The 18,087-nt window shown below is 43.1% G+C and overlaps 1 protein-coding gene across 1 annotated transcript in view; it reads left to right on the forward strand.

Annotated features, from left to right (window-relative positions):
• Window positions 1–16,643, forward strand: part of LOC309393727 (uncharacterized protein) — a 39,505-nt gene extending 22,862 nt beyond the window's left edge. The window contains exons 10-13 of the mRNA XM_081956222.1: window positions 847–948; window positions 7,782–7,888; window positions 9,328–9,625; window positions 13,990–16,643. Coding sequence (XP_081812348.1) covers window positions 847–948; window positions 7,782–7,888; window positions 9,328–9,481 — 363 coding nt within the window. The 3' untranslated portion in view covers window positions 9,482–9,625; window positions 13,990–16,643. The remainder of the gene's footprint in view (window positions 1–846; window positions 949–7,781; window positions 7,889–9,327; window positions 9,626–13,989) is intronic.
• Window positions 16,644–18,087: the final 1,444 nt, after the last annotated feature.

The raw sequence follows: 18,087 nt of genomic DNA on the forward strand, positions 1-18,087 counted from the left end.
AGGCAGGAGGCGGCAGTGGATGCACATGATGAAGGCAAGGCAGGGCGAGCGTCTGAGCAGGCAGACCGATTATGGGGTGTGGCCAGCCAGCTGTCGCTACCAGTTCAGCTGAACTGGTCCGAACCGGTAGGAACCTACCTCTGGATTGTATTTCCTTCACCATTTATGTAGCCCTGTGAACTCTTTCCACTCTTACACAACCTCTCCTACCTGGCCACAGCCTAGGTCCCACTGTGCACATGTGGTGCTTCCCTCTCTATTCGTATACCCTTGCACACCCTCTTCCACTCCATTCCTATCTGCAAATTAGGAATGCTTGTGCATTCTCTAATCCAGCAGCAGCCACTCCAAGCCCACTGCGCTTGTGCCTCCTCTCCACTTGTGCACTCTCAAGCATCATCTCCCCCCAAGCAGCAACCACTTCAATTCCTGATGCACTTGAGCCATGCTTTCCTGGCCTGCTCCCTCTCCTATCTGGCAGCACCCACTTACCTGCCTGCCAGCCTGCTTGCAAGTCACCTTGTACTAGCAACTTCCTGCCAGTTTTCCTGCTGAAATTGATTGTTGGAAGACGGCAGTGATGAGGAGGTATTTGCCCAACAATCCACAATCCTTGTTTAACACCAGGGATTGCTGACACTAAGCAATATGACACTTTGCTTTGCAATGGAAATTCTGGTCCCAGTTGTTCTAACACGCATGATCCTATTTTTATTTATACGGACAATTTATTGTCTTCCTTGTTGATGATGATATCACTGAATTCCCATAGTAATCTTTTGTTTCTTGAATGAAAATCCTATACTTTTGTGCAGCTTGGTAATGTATCATTTCTGATTTATTTAGCTACATCCAATGTGCTTTGACTATATTCGGGCTTTCAGGAATGGTGAAGATGCATCAGCATTAAAGAAGGAGTTCCAGGAGAAGCTTCTGAAGCTTGAAAAGGTAAATGGTTGATGGCCTTAATTGACAGAATAGTTCTGGAGGACATGAGGCTTGGGGGAAAAATGAAGTAAAGAAATTCCCTGCATTCCTTGAATGCTGATTGAGATACTGTATGCTCTAGGTGAACTTTCCTATTCTGTTCCCATCATTCCTTGCCATTTTAAGAACAATGTTGCTTTTTATTATGTGATCTTAACAGTATCTTTTATAGAGGTACACTAAACTGTCAGGTCTTCTAGTTTAAACAACTTCATTCAATTTATATGAAGTTCCTTGAATCTGTCCCCTAGAGGGAGCTATTTTCATACAGTACTTGAGTAGATGTGGTTTTTGTTCTATCTGGGAGAACTCGGGTGGATTGAAGGACTGAGGCAAGCCAGATCTCTTAATGCTAACAGTTTATTGCTAACAGGTTGCCAACGCGGCATTTCACTAAGTGCGTGTCTCAGATAATGGCAACACTGAGACCCTGCTTGACAGCTCTTTATATATGCTGGCTGTCAAGCAGGAACCAATCAGAACCAAGTATGGCACCCCCTAGTGGAACCAGGAAACTGCCATACACAACACCCCTCCATACTTAGACAGCGCATGCGTAATCAGCCAAATATGTTGGGCGGCGCCGCATCCGCCCAGATCTTCTTTGTGCGCTGGCGGCCATTGAAGATGCAGGTGGATTGATCCGAGCTTCGGAATTACTGGGCTGTGTTGACTCTTGTGCCCCCCCCCCCCCGGATTTGGACTTCTCACTGCTGGAGGCACTTGTGGAATCCCCGGTAAGTCCCCTGGCTGGTCACTCTCTTCTGCGGCCGAGTTGTCGGTGCCCTGTGGTTGGACTCTTTCCGGCTTCCGGTTGGATGATTCCGTACTGACATCTGTCATGATATGGCAGGCTCTTAGCTGGTTAATATGTCTCCTCCAGACCCTTCCATCCTCTAACACTATCTCATAGGAAGAGGGTCCTGTGATTCCCCTGACTTTCCCTGGTAGCCATAAGGGGTGGCCAGCATAATTTCTAGCATATACCCAATCCTCTAACCCAAACCTCCTAGGCTGTCTATAGGATGCAGGAGGCTTCTCGGGCATAGTCGGGATGCAAATGGTCCAGGGTCGTTCTAATCCTCCGGCCCATTAATACATCTGCCGGACCTAGGTTTGTTTTTGGGCATGGGGCAGCATGCCGCCAGAGGAGATATTTATATAACTTCTCCTGCCAATCTTCCCCTTTCAACTTAGCCAGGGCCTCTTTAGTGGTGTGGACAGCTCGCTCGGCCATACCATTGGCCGTGGGGTTGAATGGGGCTACAAATGCATGGCGGATTCCTAATTCCGCTAGAAACTCAGCAAACTGCACAGCCCTTAGCTGTGGGCCATTATCAGTTACCACTACATCAGGTATCCCATGTGTGGCGAATAATTGCCTAAGGGTTGCTATGACAAACACATTTATAGATGACGTTACTGACACTTTGACCCATTTAGAGAACGCATCAATTGCCACTAGGAATGTTTGACCCCTATAAGGGCCAGCAAAATCTAGGTGAATTCTGGACCATGGTGCCCTTGGCACCTCCCAGCTTTGTACTGGAGCCCTTGGATTGAAGGGTCGTGATGATTGGCAAGGCTGGCAAACAGCTACCTGGCAAGCGATGTCGCTGTCCATCTTTGGCTACCAGATGTAACTACTGGCCAAAACCTTCATACGCCCCACCCCCAGGTGCCCCTTGTGCAGGGTAGATAGTACCAAGGGCCGCAATGGTTCTGAGATCACCACCCGGTTACCCCATAACAAAGACAGTTCGTTTTTTCGGAGTAGATGGGGACAGAACTCTGAGAACAAATTCCCCACTGGCTACCCTTGTTGAACCCAATCCAATATCCTGGACAACACCTTATCTTTCCGTGTGGCTCTCGCCACGTCGGAAGCTGTAATGGAAAGCTGCCAATTGTCAATGAGTAGAATAGAGGAGGCCGGGGCTGGGTCGTTGGTGGTAATTGATAAAGGACAACGACTGAGCGCATCCATATGACACAAGTCTGGCCGATGTAGCAATGAATAGTTATACGTGGCCAGGAAAACTGTCCATCTGGTCAACCGAGGTGATAGGATTTGTGGTGTCTGCTTGTCTCCCGCTATTAGCCCCCAAAAAAGGTTTATGGTCACTCACAAGTTGGAAATGCCGGCCATAGAGGTACTCATGAAACCTCTTTATTCCTGGCATATATAAAGAGCTGTCAAGCAGGAACCAATCAGAACCGAGTATGGCAGCCCCTAGTGGAACCAGGAAACTGCCGTACACAACAGTTTTGTCTGAGGCTATTGCAGGATACTCTTTTTACAGGGAAGTTGCACGGCACAAGTCGTAACAACTGTGTGTCCCTTAAGCTTCTTGCATCTTTTAAATATTTATCTAACTTATACAAAATATTTCTATTTTTTTAAAAAACCAAACCAGCACAAACTCAGCAGGTGTACATATTTTTACAACACTTCTTCCACAGAAAGGGAGGAGAGGGGCTTATAGATTCAGGAGAATGGAAAGAGAAAAGAATCCACAAAGCAGCAGCGCTAGGAATCAGGCTGCAGCTGCCTTTCTGTCATTGTCCCAAGCTTCAATAATGTGGACTTATTGACTTCCGGTTCCGGTGGCTATGGCGACGGGCAAGGACTTTGCCCGCTCCCGCTCTTCGGTGGGCTTCCCCCGTCTTCGGGGGGGCACAGGACGCCCCGAAGAGGCGCCCTGCCGAAGGAGCGGCTCGCGGAAGGCTCTGGCACTGGCGGCGGCTGGTGGGGGCTTTTCTGCTTTGCTCCAGGCACCGGGGAGCAGTTTTGGAGGACGCGCCTGCGTCTCGCCCCATGCCGATCGGAGAATGCAAAACTGAAGGAAGCAGCGGCGGTGCGGTGAGATGCTTCCTCTCTTCATCCCCTTACTTTTGAATTGAAAGGCTTTTCAGTACTTTTAAAAGTTAACCTTTCGGAGTTACCCTTTGAGGAGCGGCTAGAGGGGAGGGGGATTCCCCCCCCCTTGGACAAGCGGCTTGTTAAAATTCTGCTCTCGCCCCCTGGGGAAGGAGGAGGGGGGAGAGCCAACTAACTATGCCTCACCCCAGTAAAAGTGCGTTTCATGGGACTTAGATCCAGAACTTATTGATGACCTGAGAACTTTTTGAACTTTTAAAATTTTCTATGCCTCTGAGCCCAAAGCTGGCAGGGCAAGATGGCACACTTCCGTTGTCTTCATGAACTGTGAAACCTGACTCCACCTTTAAAATTCAGGCTTCCGGTCTTTGTCTCCGAGTCACCCAGAGGAATCTCTTGTGGATTGTTATTTTCTGAACTCTTTGGAGAAAAAACTTTCATCTATTGTTAGAGTGATTAAAGAAACTCCCACCTGTTTGGATCTTCTGCCTTCTGGACTCGCCTGCCTGCTCTACTTCTCCAGCTGCCCAGTTCCTACACTGACTGATCTCTTTGTTTTATAAACCATGTCTCCAAAAAGACCACCTCCTGGAAAACCTGGCTTTGCCACTTCTGCTCCAACATCTGCAACATCCAGCCCAGCCACACAGTCAAAGATAACAGAACTGATGCAACCTAAGACTACAGAGATAGACCTTCAACAAATGCTTCAACAAATTTTACAAGGCCAGGAGGAAATTAAGAAACAGCTAAGGGAAATGAAAGATGAAATTAAAGAGAATCAAGTTCAAATTTATAAGAACTCACAGAGACTGGACCTTATGGAGGGTGGGGTGGCGGAGGCGAAAGGGGGGGTAGAGGCTTTACAGAAGGGGAACAAAGGACTTGATATCCAACAAATGAAAACAGAGTTTGAGAGAATGTCCTTTTATCTTAGATTTCAAAATGTAATAGAAGCAGATGGGGAAAACATAAGGGACATTATGACTAATATTCTAGCTGAATACATACACAAAGATAAACAGCAGATGGAATGGGAAATAGATCTGGTCTATAGAGTGAATTCAGCATATGCCAGAACACACAATGTACCCAGGGAGGTTCATATTAAATTCCTTAGGAAAACCACAAGAGATGAAATTCTGGGTGTACAAAGGGGGCAAACACTGACATACCACGACAGGGAGATAACCATTCTGAAGCAGATTCCCAAAAAAATTAGGGAAAAAAGGAAAAGCTATTCGCAATTGGCGAATAAACTATACCAGAAGGGGGTGTGGTTTAGATGGTTGATGCCTGAAGGTATGCTGATATTCTGGGAGGAGACAAGAATCAGAATCAACACACCCATAGAGGCACAGGCCTTTATGGAAAAAAATAAAGCGAACCTAGAAAAAACAGAAGATACCACAACGGTCACATAGGACACGGGAGGGGCCGGAGCTCTGCCAGCGGGGGGTGAAGGGGAAACACTAAGAAAGCTCAGATCACAAAAATGAATAAGAAAACCACAATGTTATAAACAGACCGAAAGTAATAATGAATTATATCTAGACTATATATCATAACTATATAAATTGATTGAAAATTATTTTTTCTAGAATTAATATGCTGATTTTTTATCATTATGTATTAATGTTTGATATTTAGATGTAACCTATGAGTTTGGAGGGAGGAGGCGTCTGCCACACTTGCAACTGCCAAAATTTGTAACCATTCCACTTACCCTTTTCCTTATAAATGTTTTAAAAAACCAATAAAACTTTTTGGAAAAAAAATAAAAAAAATAATGTGGACTTATTATTCTCTTCCTGAAATCCCAGCAAATTTATACATGGTCTCTGAAAAGATGTAAAGTTCATGTCACTCTTTCTGATTCGCTGTTTCTCTTGTCATTCTGTTTAGAACTCCACAGTTTCTCCTTTTGAAGTTATTGGATAGATTCCAATTCCTAACATTCTTCCTGATTCTCCTAACTTTAGCTAGAAAGGGTGGCAAACCAATGGTATCTATATTGTATGAGAGATGATGTGCATGTATTTCATTAAGATAAGGTGGTGTGAAGATCAGACCTTTCTTTTAGGTCCAAACTGAACACACAAGATTATATTCCTCATTTCTATCCAGTCCTTTTCCTTACAAAACAAATCTGGTAGAAGTTACATGTTCACACAGCAATAAGAGAGGACCTCAGGTATACCCTAGACCAGCAGTGCCCAACCTTCCCAGCATGTGGACCGGCGGCAGTGGGGGAGAGGGGGTGGTTTTGCTCATGAGCCTGCCACTTCCACAAATGGCACTTCGTACACTCACCCGCCACTTGTGCAGCACAGTTCCCAAAAAACTGCAGATCAGTACCAACCTGCTGTCCGAGGGTTGAGGACCCCTGCCCTAGGCAGGTAATTGTCTATACCCTAGATCAATGTTGGTGAACCTTTTTGGCACAGAGTGCCAAAATGGGAGTGCATGCGTGCTGGAAACTGGAAGAGCAGCCAGCCCGTGCACATGCATGCACCAGGCGGATGTTCTTCTGGTTTCCAGCATGTGCATGCGACCCGGTCACCTGGTCGTCTGGTTTCTGGTGCATATGCGCACAAGACTAGCTGGCCAATGCGCATGCCGGAAACTGGAATATCATCTTCCCTATGCGCACATGTGCACCAGGCGGCTGCTCTTCCAGTTTCCGGTGTTCCCATGCGCGTGAAGACCAGCTGGCCAGCGGGCCGGAATCCGGAAGAGCAACAGGTGATGGCTCGCGTGCCCAGAGAGATGGCTCAGTGTGCCACTTCCGGCACGCGTGCCATCCTGGCCCTAGATGACAGGCTACTTGGAGAGCTGTGGATTAATGAATTTAATTGATGCCTTCATTTTTGTCCCTATCCCTTCCTGTTAACAAAATAGTACAAATTAGAATTAAGTCTTACTGGTGCAATAATACATATTCTTAAAAACTCTTAACATTTAAGTCATTTCAAAGGAGATGGAATATTCCTCCTACCAGACTCATGCATGGAGAAATACAGTCTCATTAGTGGAATTATGTTTGTAATAGGGGTATACAAAACACTGTTTCAAGCCAGTCTGAGTGCCAGACTTAGAAAAATTTCTTGAAACTCATATTTCAAAATGAGTTATTTTTGGCATTTTAGCTTTGAGAATTTCTTGAGCTTGAAACAAAGGTGATCTATACCAGAGGTGGGTTGCAAATCCTGGTTCTACCGGTTCGCTTGTGCGCACGATGCTTCTGTCCATGCACAGAAGCATCCGGGCAGGTGGACGGAGCCTCCTGCCGCCACCACTACCAGTTCGCTGGAACTGGGCCGGACCAGGAGCAACCCACCTCTGATCTGTACTCAAAACTGTCCCAAAGTACTTTAATTGATCAGAGTTTGAGTTTTATGGTTGAACCATGAAGTTTCATGGTTGAAGCTGTTTACAGTGAAAATGTCTTTGTAAGATTCTTTCAGGTGGTTGTTTTTGCATTGATCCATTTTTACTGCCGATCTTCTGTTTAATTCCCTCTCCCTATTATAGATGCTTCTATTTTAAGCACTTCTCTTAAGATTTTTTTTCTTTCATATTTTTTTCGTTAAATTCTGATTTTACAATATTAGTTTTAATTCCAAATAGCTGAAATCTAATAATAGATTCTGAGTTTTGGGGAAAGAAATGTGTTGGCACTTCTGTGTTTATTGTCCATTTCTTAAAATTCTTGTTTTCTACATCAACCAGTGTTAATACAATTGGGTAGCATAGAAATAATGTAAATAAATGCATTAATTTACAGATCATCAGAATAAGAATTGCAGTGAACCATCTTTATAATTTTTCTCAGCTTTACGTATTTAGTTTCTTAATTATGGTGTCACGCCTTGCATTTTATTTAGAAATGTCACATCTTCCTATATCTTAGATGCTCGTAAAGCACGAAACTAAGTTTTTTGGTGGAAATTCAGTATCCATGATTGATTATCTAATTTGGCCATGGTTTGAACGGATGGAGGCCTTTCAGTTAATTGAGTAAGTGCGTTGAACCTTTTACAGTTTTTGCTGTTAAATCTTGTGCATGGTTACTTTTGCAGATTACTGCCAGGAAAGCTGTATTAGCTCCATGTGTTTTATTTCTAATTTACATGGAAGTGATGTTATTAGGAGGCAAAAGAGAATAGGACAGGGGTGTCAAACTCCCATCGTCATGGCAGTGTCATGTAACATATTGGGACTTTTCCCCCCTTCGCTAAACTGGGCATGGGTGTGGCCAGCGTGTGAGGCATCCAGCCCATGGGCTGGGAGTTTGACAGCCCTGGAATAGGAGAATCATCTTTTTTCTGCTTTGCATGTATCCATTAATCTTCTAACTTTGCTGCCTAAGGCAAGAAGATGAAATACATTTTTCTGAACCAGAATGTAGTAGCAATTCAGTTCTGTTCAATTTCAATCATTACTTCCCTTCTCATGACAGATGCCCATGTCCATACTTTGAATTGGGTGAGATATAATTATAATCTGTTGTCATTCTGCTCTTCTGAGTTAGCAGAATGTCCTCAGTTCCTTTAATTCAAAGGTGGAAGTAGAAAGCTTTGGCTAGATTATTTTAACACTGTATTTACTCCATAGCATATGATAATTGCCAGTCATACTTTTTAAGATAGTGCTTTGAAAGTTTGGGAAGCCAATCATATATGCTGGAAAACCCCTATAAATTGAACTGAAATTGAAATAATGAAGTTATGCATTTGAGCTAAGCTACAACTATCTGGCTATATCTGTAGCACTTTCCTTTAAGGAGGCTGAGCACAACCCACTTGGAGACCCATATATCTTTCGATGTACAATTAGGAATGTAAAAAAGTGTTTTAAGCCATCTAATTCAATACAGGTAGTCCTAAATTTACAACAGCGCCTTTAGTGACTTCAAAATTACGGCTCTGAAAAAAGTGCATGACTATTTTTCACTCACAACTGTTGCAGTGTCCTCAAGATGACATGATCAGAATTCAGATGTTTGGGCGATTGATTCATATTTATGATGGTTGCAATCTCTTATGGGCATGTGATCACCTTTTGTGACCTCCTAACAAGCAAAGTTAATGGGGATCCAGAATCATTTAACAACCGTGCTACTAATTTAACAGCTGCAATGATTCACTTAGCAACTGTGGCAAGAAAGGTTGGAAAATGGGGCAAAACTCACTTAACAAATGTCTCTCTTAGCAGCAGAAATGTTGGGTTCAATTGTGATCATAAGTCATAGGCTACCTGTACATTCTCCATACCAGTTAATGATGACAGGGTTTCAGACAAAGCTCTTTTCCAGTATTACTTGGGTATTGAACCTGAATCCTTTCTATACTATTGATCTAGGAATGTCACTGAACACTATCTTAATGACAACGTGTCCAAAGATAGTTGCCTCAAAGTTTCACTGTTACCTCAAATCTTTTTCTGTTCTTTTCCAGATGTTTGGACCATACTCCAGAGTTAAAATGCTGGGTTGATCTGATGAAGCTTGATCCAGCTGTTCAGGCCACAATAACTGATCCTCAAATCTTCAAGGGCTTCCTTGAATTATATTTCAATAGTAGTCTTGAGGCCTGTGATTATGGGCTCTGAAAACTATGGGAAGCTTTTTCAGTGGATGACAAGAGGTATTGATACCTATTGCTCCAGCGTGTCATCTGATATTTGAAATGCTTTGCTCAGCTTTGATATTTTTTGTGGTATGCTATTCAACCAGTATATAATTGCACTGAAACGGTAATTATCTGCAATAAATTATCTGCAAAGATGGCATGAATTAATCTTAGAAATTAGTAGGCTGTGCTGTTGGGTGAACTAAATGCTTATGAGCAAATCCAGATTTTCCTGGAAGGATCTTTTAAGAGAAGGAGGCAGGAGAATTCCAAGAACATTGGAAGTACTGTAGATTTATATTCAATCACTAATACATGTGTATCATCAGCAAGTCAAAAGATTGAACCATGGATGCTTTGCATGAAAAACCCGTGCTTTATTATAGCTATAGCCTTCCATTTTGTATCCCCCTTATTTAGGCAACTGGATAGGAAATTTGCACAAAGTAGCATGCATAGAAAACTATTGTCCCTAGCCTAGAGCAAAGGGTCCCTTGCTCTGGGAAGTTACTTTGGTTCTTCGGTATTATTTTTCAGTTCGGCAGAGATATGAACCATGACCATTTTTTAGTGCATCTAAAAATATAATTCTCACAGGGTTCCACAGATGTTTTCAGTTTTAGGTTTTGCATAAAGAAAAATAATAATAATAATAAAATTTTATTTGTTAGCCGCACCCTCTCCCAAAGGACTCGGGGCGGCGTACAATAAAACACATAAAATACAAATATGGACAAACATACACAAGAACAAAGACGTGTACGTGGAGGAGGTAGACAGATGAGTGGAAACAATTAAAATCACAATTTAAAATCCCCTAAATAAAATTACAAAATTAAAAACCCGTCAGGAGCGATATGAAATTATGGTTGAGCCAGGCCAGCTGCTTGAAATAGGTGGGTCTTGAGCTTTACACGGAAGGAGCGGAGGCCAGAGGTAGTCCTAATATCCGGAGGGAGGTCATTCCACAGGGCTGGGCCCGCCACAGAGAAGGCTCTGCTCCTAGGCGCCGCCCCTCGGCACTGTCTGGTGGACGGCACCTGGAGAAGTCCCTCTCTGTGCGAGCGGATGGGTCGCAGGGATGTATGGGGCAGGATACGATCCCGCAAGTAACTAGGTCCTGAGCCATGGAGCGCTTTAAAGATCGTTATCAGGACCTTGAAACGCACCCGATAGACCACAGGAAGCCAGTGCAGCTCGCGCAGGAGAGGTGTCACATGGGAGTACCTTGTACTCCCCATAATTACCCGCGCGGCCGCATTCTGGACCAACTGTAGTCTCCGAATGCATTTCAAGGGAAGCCCCATGTAGAGAGCGTTACAGTAGTCCAGGCGAGACGTCACCAGCGCATGAGTGACTGTGCGTAAGGCGTCCCGGTCCAATAGGGGGCGCAATTGGCGCACCAGGCGAACCTGGTGGAACGCCCCCCTTGCCACGGCTGTCACATGGTCATCCATGGACAGCCAGGCATCCAGGAGGACGCCCAAATTGCGCGCCCGCTCCACGGGGGCAAGTTGTACGCCCCCGATGGCCAGAGATGGAATTAACTGGTTGAACTGGGGGGGCCGGAACCCACAGCCACTCCGTCTTGGAGGGGTTGAGCTTGAGTCGGTTGTCATCCATCCAGACCCGTACGGCTTCCACACACCGGGACATCACTTCGACGGCCTCGTTGGGGTGGTTCGGGGTGGAAATGTACAGCTGAGTATCATCAGCATACAGATGATATCCCACCCCGAAGCCACGAATGATCTCACCCAGCGGCTTCATGTATGTGTTGAACAGGAGTGGCGAGAGGACCGACCCCAGTGGCAACCCACAAGTAAGGGGGCTTAGGGTCGACCTCTGCTCCCCTGCCAACACACGTTGCGTCCGGCCGGAAAGGTAGGAGCCGAACCACCGCAAAACAGTGCCCCGGACCCCTAACCCCTCCAGTCGGTGCAACAGGATACCATGGTCGATGGTATCAAAAGCCGCCGAGAGGTCTAATAGGACCAGGATAGAGGAACAACCCCTATCTCTGGCCCTCCAGAGATCATCCACCAACGCGACCAAGGCCGTCTCTGTGCTGTGCCCGGGGCGAAAGCCGGACTGGCGCGGGTCTAGATAATCATTTTCCTCCAGATGTCGTGGAAACTGATAAGCCACCACACTCTCTACAACCTTTGCCAGAAAGGGAAGGTTGGAGACAGGACGATAATTGGCCAGCTCCGTAGGGTCCAGGGAAGGCTTCTTGAGCAAGGGTCTCACCACCGCCTCTTTCAAGGCGGCCGGAAGAGACCCCTCACCCAACGAAGCATTCACTAGGCCCAGGAGCCAGTCACGTGTAACCTCCCAGGATGCCAGTACAAGCCAGGAGGGGCACGGGTCCAGTAAACATGTGGTAGGTCGCAGTCGTCCACGCAATCTGTCCAAATCCTCGATGGCAACCAAGTCAAACTCCTCCCAGAATGGTTTCTCAAGACTCGCCACGGACGTCTCCACTGGGCCACTGAAGGGGACCCAATCCTTCCGGATTTGAGTGATTTTATCCTGCAGATATTTCCCAAATTCCTCTGCCCTACCCTGTAAAGGGGCCTCCCGCGGCCTCTGAAACAGGAGGGAGCGGGACACCCGAAACAGGGCGGCAGGGCGGTTCTCTGCGGATGCAATGAGAGCGGCACAATATTGACGTTTGGCCGTTCTCAATGCCACAAGGTACGTCCTTAAATGGGCTCGTACCTGTGTTCGGTCAAATTCGGAACGGGAGGATCTCCAACGACTCTCTAGGCATCTCTTGCGGTGCTTCATCACCCTTAGCTCCTCGGAGCCAGCATATCCAAATATAATGTTGTTACGACAAGTTACAGGTATTTACTCACTTAACAAACTTTTCTTTAGCAACTGTTTGAAGCTACAACACACTGAAAAAAGTGACTTATGACCAGTCTTTGCCCTTACAATTGTCACAGCCTCTCCGCAATCATGTGATCATCATTTGAGATCTTGGCAGCTGTTGTGCATTTATGACGGGAACAACATCCTCAGTTGCCATTTGTGATCTTCCCAGACCCTTTCAGCAAGCAATATCACTTATATTAGTATAGTATATGTAGATGAAATCAGATTGGGGAAGGCAACTATATAGAAAGCATTTGGTTTTGTTGGCTTGCACTTAAATTGAGATCAGCATGATAAATGCACGCTTCTGGTTTTTATTTACTTGCATTTACCTCAGGACACAACATTCTATCTCAGGCTTAAACTTACCTTTGTTAGTCTCAACCATAAATTTATTGTTCCATATTTAAGTCTTGACTTTAAATCAAAGTAAAATGGAAGTATTAGATAGTGTCTCTTTAGTTCAGGTGTTAGGGTTTGTCTAATCAAATTTGGCCAAATATTCAATTCAATTCAAATTGAGCGCAATATTCTCTTCTAACCCATGTTCCCATCTGGTTCAGGAAACTTTGCATTTGGTTCAAGAAATTTTGCATACTTGTTTCCTTATCTGGTCCTGGTTTGTAGCAGCATGAGCATTCTCCAAGGTAATAATGTTTGAAAAGCAGGTTAACCTAGATAAGTACAGTTGCATCAAACATGAAGCCCCATATAAACGAGATGTACATCTACATGGTACAAGGTTGAACACATTTTCCTGAAAATTTATGCATACTTAACTAAAGCACCATTACAGGCTCAAAATAACAAAACCACGAACAGGTCAGGCATAGAAACTTTCATTAGTTATTTAGTTATTTAAAAAATGGCAAAAACAGCAGCAGTTAAATATTTCGTGTACCCAGCTAAAAGTAATTATTCTTGTTTCCGGAATTTCTTCCTTATGTAACTTGTCTTGTTCTGAAATATTTTAGATCTCTTTGCACAAACTGTGTGTTTGAGATTTTTAATTATGTTCAAGCTGGGGACTGTGAAGGTCATGGCAAAATCTTTTATCAGTCAGTCATGTAAATATTGCATAATTAGGTAGGCTTCAGATCAATATCTCACTGAAATACCCACTTCAAGTCAGCTTGGCTTTGGGACATTTCGTTGAATCCATATTTGCTTCCACTTGTAATGGTTGCCACAGAACCCCCAAAAGTTAGGGCTGCTTGAATGCTTAACAGTTGGGAAGGTTTCCTTTAAATACTTCACTGATTCACTCCAAGTGTATCTTGTGCAGCTGTGAATGAAGAGTTTAATTGGTTTATTAGTTCAAAGAGCATCTAATGTTTAAAGCATTTGACATTTACCTAGATTTTCTTCTACATATATAGGCAATGACTTGTGCAATGATTGAAGAAAAGGTTTCCCTTTGACACATGCAGATTGTGGTTATATAAGCAATAATGTACAACAGTGTGGACTACTATAGCAGTAACAGCTAAATTTGCAGTGATTTATGAGTTCTGGAACTTTCTAGGGGGAGCATGCAGCAGATTTTTTTCTTGATATTGATGTCTTCCACAATCCCATGTAATTTCAATTTCTTAATGTTTCTTACAGCTGCAAATGTTACCTGGAAAAGTCACAGATGTTTCAAAATAGACTTGTCCCGTTTTTTAAAAGTGAATTATCTTCATTTTCAATTGCCTAGACATCCCTTATGTGTTTTTTGAAAGTAGAAAGATCAATACAACCTGAAAAGGTTTTTTTTTTCATTTGTGAAATTGTCTTGAATGGGTAATTTAAGTCTAATGAATCAATCACATTCTGAAGGCTTAATGACCTTACTGCCAAGACAAGGGGAAAAAATCAACTGGCTAAACATCTGCACTTGCTATATCATTTTCTTATTTTAAACTTATAAAGAATCCCATGTAAATTGCAAGTTATGAATTCTAATTTGCTAAATGAAATGTTTATCTTGTAGTATGTAGATGGTATTAATTCCTGTTTACTTAGGGATTCTGTAAGGGGTATGATTCGTTTAAACAGTACTTGGCAAGCAAATGTACTGGTATATCAGCTTGTAACAAAATCATATTTCAACGCTATGGAATGGAACTAAGGTAGTCCTTTTCTTACATTCAAAATACTTTAATACTTAAATGCATTTTTTTGTATCAGGCCCTGGATGGTAGTGGGGGAAAAAATTGTAGATCCTGCAAGTCTCAGGTCTACTCATCTCAATATAGACAAATCTGAGTTGAATGAATGGCATTTTGTATAGATTTAAATCGATTTTTAATCTCTAAAATTAAAACTAGTCATGTTTGCATTGCTGTGGAAGGAACTATGAAGTAGCAAGAACTAAGTCAGTAATAGAGATACATTTAAATGGAGTCTAATGGCATAAAGTCAAAATCAATTCACTGAGCTCACATCAAGTGGAAAACACTTTGGGACTACCTTGTGTGACTGTTCAGACATGTTTTATGAACTTTTGTTTCAGCCTGCAATGTGGGAAGTTTGCCAGGGGAAAGGGAAGGTGTGGTGTTGGGAACACCGCAAAAAAAAAAAACACCTTTTGATTAGGTATACTTTTTATTATATGACCTGTTGATGGTTTAAACATATAGCAACTTAAGAAAGCAAAGCTACCTTAAACAGACCATTCCTCAGTGCTGCTGTGGCACAGACAAGGAGGCGGCTCCTAAGACTACAGGCAGCCATCCTCCTCTAGGTTATGCCCAGCTGGAAATACACTTGATGTGATTTCAGAACATCTGCACAAGACTGCCCCATCCTCCCTCCAAAACAGATCTAATATTTTTTGAGTTTAGGATAGTGCAAGATCTATGATTGTTGTTAACTTTATTAAAGATGTATTTTTCAAATTAATACATTTACCGTATATCCTGAAAAGGAAAGAATGTGAGGAAAAAACAAAATGGAGACTCTATCAAGAATTTTTGTGTAATACTTAATTTTTGTTGAAATGTTTTCAAAACGTTTTACTTATTAAATGTGTATAGGGCCTGACTCTTGACAACTGTAGGTGGCTAACAAGTAAAAAGAGGGACGTGGTGGCTCAGTGGCTAAGACGCTGAGCTTGTTGATCAGAAAGGTCAGCAGTTCAGTGGTTCGAATTCCTAGTGCCACATAACAGAGGGAGCTCCCGTTACTTGTCCCAGCTTCTGCCAACCTAGCAGTTCGAAAGCATGTAAAAAATGCAGGTAGAAGAATAGGAAACATGTTTAGTGGGAAGGTAACAGCGTTCCATGCACCTTCAGTGTTTAGTCATGCTGGCCACATGACCACGGAGATGTCTTCGGACAGCGCTGGCTCTTCGGCTTTGAAACGGAGATGAGCACCGCCCCCTAGAGTCGGGAATGACTAGCACATATGTGCAAGGGGAACCTTTACCTTTACCAAGTAAAAAAATCATTTTTAAAAATACAAGCAAACAGGAGATAAACATAGCAAAAAGAGAGAATTAAACCGGAACAGAAAAGAATCCAAGAAGGCTTCTGTCACCTTCTCTAAAGGCCTGGGAGAACAGCCCAAACTTGAAGTCCCTTCAAAACACCAGTAAGGTGGAGCTATCGGATCTTGGGGGGGAACCTTATTCTAGAGGGCAGGTGCGGCTAGAGAAGGGGCACTTTTGGGGTTCCAATAAATAGCATTAAGTGAAGGAACCCAGGGCATGCCAATCCTGTCAGATTGAATCACCCAGATACTATGACAGACAGGTGGTCCCTCAAGTAGCCATGCCTTGCCATTTATGGCTTTGTAAGTAACAAGTACCTTTAACTGCACCCAAAAACTGACAGCCAATGCATCTCATGAAGCAAAGATGTTACACTGACATACTAAGACATCGCCGTCTGCACTGCTGTATTTTGGATCAGTTGAAGCTTCTGAGCATTGTTGACTCTAGTTAGCAGTGACATTTTATAATCCATAAAATGTACACTATGTTGCCAAAAGTATTCGCTCACCCGCCTTTACTCGCATATGAACTTATTGTGACATCCCATTCCTAATCCATAGGGTTCAATATGACCTCGGTCCACCCTTTGCAGCTATAACAGCTTCAACTCTTCTAGGAAAGCTGTTTAGGAGTGTGTTTATGGGACTTTTTGACCATTCTTCCAGAAGCGCATTTGTGAGGTCACATACTGATGTTGGACGAGTTTATGTGGCCTACCACTTCGTGGCTGAGTTGCTGTGGTTCCCAAACACTTCCACATTCTTATAATACAGCTGACAATTGACTGTAGAATATTTAGGAGTGAGGAAATTTCACAATGGATTTGTTGCACAAGTGGCATCCTATCAGAGTTCCACGCTGGAATTCACTGAGTTTGTAAAAACAGTCTGCATGCCTTGATTTTATACACCTGTGGCCATGGAACACCTGATGGATTGGAACACCTGATTCTGATTATTTGGTTGGGTGAGCGAATACTTTTGGCAATATAGCGTATGTGTAAAGCCAGTTGGGTGTAGTGTTTACAGTGATAGGCTACACTGTATTCTAGTCCTGTTTTAGGTGGATCCCTCTCTCAGCGCCACTTCTCAAAATGTTGCCATGAAAACTGCAGGGGGCAGTTACCAGCAGGGATAAACAATTTCAAGGCCCAACTTTTAAGTGTGTGTGTGACGTACTCTTACTTTGTTTCTATAATCCACAATGTGACTATTTTAACTTGCTGCTATTACGGGTATTTGCAATTTATTTGTATATTTATAATTTGTACTCAGTTTGGGAAAAGCTGCGCAAATATTTTTCCTCCCACTACACAGCATGACAGGAATTAGGGGGAACATTGGTTTTACTACTTAGCTACTGTTTGTTTTTGGCTTATTGTATGTGTATAGACCATGCTTAAGGCTTAAAATGACATGAAAAAGGAATACTCATTATCTTTAGAGAGAGCCACATTTCTTGAACCACTTGTTTTTTTCTATGATTTCAGCTTTGCTTTCTTATAGTGTACTTTTGAAATAGGCAAATTAAAATTAAGGGAAGTTTTTAAAAGTATATTTCTTGCTAAAACTTTAATAAAGCTTTTCACAGATGTTCAATGATACCCTGAAGGAACTTGAGGATTTTTTACAAGGTATTTTGTTTCTCCTGAGAGACTTGTTACAAGACTGTGACAAAACTAGAAATAGTGCTGACAGGGAAAGATGACAGGTATTTTCCACTTCCACCATGTAATTACTTAAAATAACTGGAGTCACAGAGGGCTGTTTAATAGACCTATTAACTGGAGCCTGTATTTTACAAGGAATCAGTTATATAGCATATTGTTGACATGAATAGAAGAAACATTTTTTTAAGTGCAGAAATTGCCTGCAAAAAGAATGCTATCAGAAAATGGACATTCTGACACCATTGATGGCAGAAAGGATTTTTCAGTCCTTTATAGCAAAGTCCAGTTTTCCAGAGTTATGGCTTTTAAAAATGTAGACACAAAGTTTTCAACAGTTTTCAATGGCAATCACTTCATCCTGCAGTGTTTGGCAACCAGTTCAGGGGTGGGTTATTGCCAGTTCTAACCTCTTCTATAGAAGAGGTTCCACAAATCTACCGTGCCGTTTACAACCGGTTTCAGCTCCCTCCCGCTCATCTGCACATCATCAAAATGAAGAGCGAAAGGAGGAATTCTGGGAGTTGAAGTGCACAAGTCTTAAAGCTGTCAAGTTTGAACA

The sequence above is a fragment of the Natrix helvetica genome (assembly GCF_964273705.1).
Source record: "Natrix helvetica genome assembly, chromosome: 5".
Lineage (NCBI taxonomy): Eukaryota > Metazoa > Chordata > Lepidosauria > Squamata > Natricidae > Natrix > Natrix helvetica.